This window comes from Protobothrops mucrosquamatus, unplaced genomic scaffold, assembly GCF_001527695.2.
Source record: "Protobothrops mucrosquamatus isolate PMUCROS unplaced genomic scaffold, P.Mucros_1.0 scaffold395, whole genome shotgun sequence".
Taxonomy (NCBI): Eukaryota; Metazoa; Chordata; class Lepidosauria; order Squamata; family Viperidae; genus Protobothrops; species Protobothrops mucrosquamatus.
Window position 1 is genome coordinate 3,621 of NW_015386726.1, and position 3,545 is coordinate 7,165.

Below are 3,545 nucleotides of genomic sequence, written 5' to 3' on the forward strand. Positions count from 1 at the left end.
GGTGTGAAGTGAGGTTACCACTGTTCTTAAAGCTCTTTCCACACTCTGTACATTTATATGATTTCTCTCCTGTGTGCAGGCTTTTATGCGAAGTGAGGGAACTGTCTTCATTGAAGCTCTTTCCGCCCTCGGTGCATTTATATGGTTTCTCTCCTGAGTGGAGTCTTTTATGGGAAATAAGGGAACTACTTTCTTTAAAGCTCTTTCCAGACGCTGTGCACTGATATAGTTTATCTTCTGTGTGAAGCTTCTTATGGGCTGTCAATTGACCAATCTTTTTGAAACTCTTTTCACACTTGGTACACTTATGTGGTCTTTCTCCTGTATGGATCAATTTATGGGAAATCAGATAACTGGGATCACTGAACTCTTTTCCACACTGAATATTCTTATAGGTTTTCTCTCCAGTGTAGATTTCGTGACATAAAGTAGGAGGGAAAAATTGATTGAAAAATGTTTCATCTTTTGTCTGTTCATTTTGGTTGTGTCTAGTCTCAGTTTCAAACTGATTATATAAATCTAACTTATCCTTAGTCTTATGCAGTAGACAGTTCCCAGTTCTATTTTCTGTGTGATCATCTTGTGTTAACACCTCAGGGACATCAACATACTTAAAGAGGTTTTCTTTGTGTATTTTTGTTTGCCAGTGACTTTGAAATATCTCTTTTGTGATTTCATGCTTAATAGTTTCTGATGTCACCATCTGTGGGTCTGGATAATTGTCATTTTCTGACTTATTTCCAGCTAAGGAGAAAGGAAGAAAGTGAGACTGAGTGAGAGAAATATACTATATTAGATCTTTAACATGATACCTGGGCATGCATTGAGGAATAACTCTCATTAACTAATGAGTTAGTTCTAATGCGAATGAATTTGCTTCTCCAAGATTACCTCTCTCTCTGTATACTTTATTGAAACTTTAATTACACTTTTTCTTACATTCCTGTCAGAATTCATTTCTTTGAGAGTTTTTTCCACTGTGTTAATGAGATTCAGATTATTACTTTTCCTTCTTAGGAAACAAAGATTAAAATTAAATAACAAGAAACATCTGCCAGCTACTCTGTTTTATTCTTTATTTAGATGTTCTCAAATCAAGACCTCCTAGGGGTGGGAAAGAATTCCTGCATTACAACTTTTCCAGCCAAAGCAAAAAGTGAACATCCATTCTCTGATTAAAAGCTGCCCTCCACACTTCTGGCCAGGTAGCATTATGAAATGGCAGTCAACCAAACTCCAGTTCAGAAAGGCAACCTCCTTCTAGTGATGGAATATCCTCATGTCCCTCCCTGAAGGAAGTGATTTTATATTTTGAGAAAGACTCCAAAAGAGCTGGTTTCTCTATAGAGGTGGTGCCACAACAAACCTTCTCTACCTTTGCCCAAGCTCCAGGAATGTGTGGGTATATAACTGACAGAAAGCAGACAACCGTCATCAGAGATGAGATGAACTTTTATCATTTTGGTGACAAAACTGACATCTGAAAAGAGGATTCTTATAAAATGTAGGGAGACCTACATTTCTTTTTATTATCAAGGTCTAGGACCTATAAAAATAAACTTGGGGGACCACATGCAGTTCTGAGTCCACAAGCTGCCCTCCCTCTTTTTTAGTCAATGGATCGGTCTAATCACAATGACATTGTCACAAATGAAAAACTCATCCAAGAGATCCTCAAATGCAGAACATGAAATGGTTTTAGCAGGGATTTGCTATTTATTTATCCTTCTTGGATCTCCAGAAGAACAGATCTTTTTCCCTCCAGAAGGTAAGCTCTAGTTTGGCTGCTTCATGGAAGAAACAGATAAGACCGTTACTTCTAAGTATGAAATATCTTTTTCGGCTGTTTGAATTCAGAGCAGAAGCAGACCAAATAAAAACAAGAAAATTCCAGGTACATGTCTGGGAAGAGGGCAAGGGAACTTTTTATAATTTGGGTCTTGGCAATACTGTCAATCACTCAAATGGTGCTCATTGACCTCAAGGAAAAAAGGAAGGACAATTTTAGAACCATCCTGGGACTTTCCAGAATTGTTAAAAACTTGAGCAGAGAACTTACTCAGAGAAGTCAGGTTTTTAGAATTCTCCCACATGACTTCTCCATGGAGAGCCCTTTGGGTGGAATCCAGCACAGCCCATTCATCCTCTGAGAAATACACTGCCACCTCCTGGAAGGATATAGGACCCTGAAAAAAGAAAATGTTCATCATTACTAGATAAGCTCCTGAACATTTTTCACACTTTCAAGGCCTGAAGCCTTTCCTGGGTAGTGTAAATCTTGTCAAGCCCTCAGAGTGTTGTTGATGCCAAAAGTCACCATCATTGATTAAAGAAAAGGAAATGGATTTTTAGCCAAATCAAGGTTATCAAAAGAAGCTATTATCCACAGTTTTTCACTGCCTTAGTATCTGAAATCATGGAAATGCGTTTTTCTCCCATTCCCAAGCCTTCTAGGTCCTGAGATAATTTTTGTTCCTCAACCATCACAGAGGAACTAAGGATTTCTGGCTCTGGCTCCGAGGAAGTGGGGGAAACAGCTTCTTGGGGGATCTTTCCTTTCTGAGAGATCAAATAAAAAGGCTTTTTCACAGGTTTGTGTTTTTTTAATCACCAAAATCAGAAATAGACACAAAGCCCTAGAAACGTGGACTGGGCTTTGTATTTCTCTTCAGTGGCTAGAGGGAAACTATTATTTTACACAAGGAAAATTTTCAAATGAAAAAGTGAATTGTAAATTAGTTCAGAAATTAATCTTAGAATAGAATAGAATAACAGAGTTGGAAGAGACCTTGGAGGTTTTCTAGTCCAACCCCCTGCTCAGATAGGAAACCTATGCATTTCAAATAGTTGTCCAATCTCTTCTTAAAACTTCCAGTGTTGGAGCATTCGCAACATAGGAGGCAAGTTGTTCCACTGATTTAATTGTTCTAACTTTATAATATAATCTTTATAATATAACCATTTTCTATTTTAACTGTTTTCTACAAGCTCTTTTTCAATCCCATATTCTTTAAAGTCCAAATTCACTGTATCTGTATATATGAAGGCAGGATAAGAAGCTACGGATGGAAACTAATCAAGGAGAGAAGCAACCTAGAACTAAGGAGAAACTTCCTGACAGTTAGAACAATTAACCAGTGGAGCAACCTGCCTCCAGAAGTGGTGAATGCTCCAACACTGGAAGTCTTTAAGAAGAGTTTGGACAGCCATTTGTCTGAAATGGTATAGGGTTTCCTGCCTGAGCAGGGGGTTGGACCAGATGACCTCCAAGGTCCCTTCCAACTTATTATTATTGTTGTTGTTGTTGTTGTTGTTGTTGTTATTATTTATTTATTTTATTTTATTTATTTTATTCAATTTGTATCCCGCCCTTCTCCCGAAGGACTCAGGGCGGCTCACAACATTTTTAAAAAACAAAGACAAACCCACACACCCCACCGAATAAAACCAAATTAAAACCAATATTTTAGTGTTGTGGTAATTAAAATTTCTAAGAAACCCAATTTAAAAATCCTCCCTAGGCCAGGCCCGCTTGTTGGAAAAGC

General features: G+C 37.9%; 1 protein-coding gene across 1 annotated transcript in view; it reads right to left on the reverse strand.

Annotated features, from left to right (window-relative positions):
• LOC107287503 overlaps nt 1–3,545 on the reverse strand; it is a 134,721-nt gene that overhangs the window by 2,188 nt on the left and 128,988 nt on the right. The window contains 1 exon segment of the mRNA XM_029284153.1: nt 19–353. Within this exon segment, the coding sequence (XP_029139986.1) occupies nt 19–353 (335 nt within the window).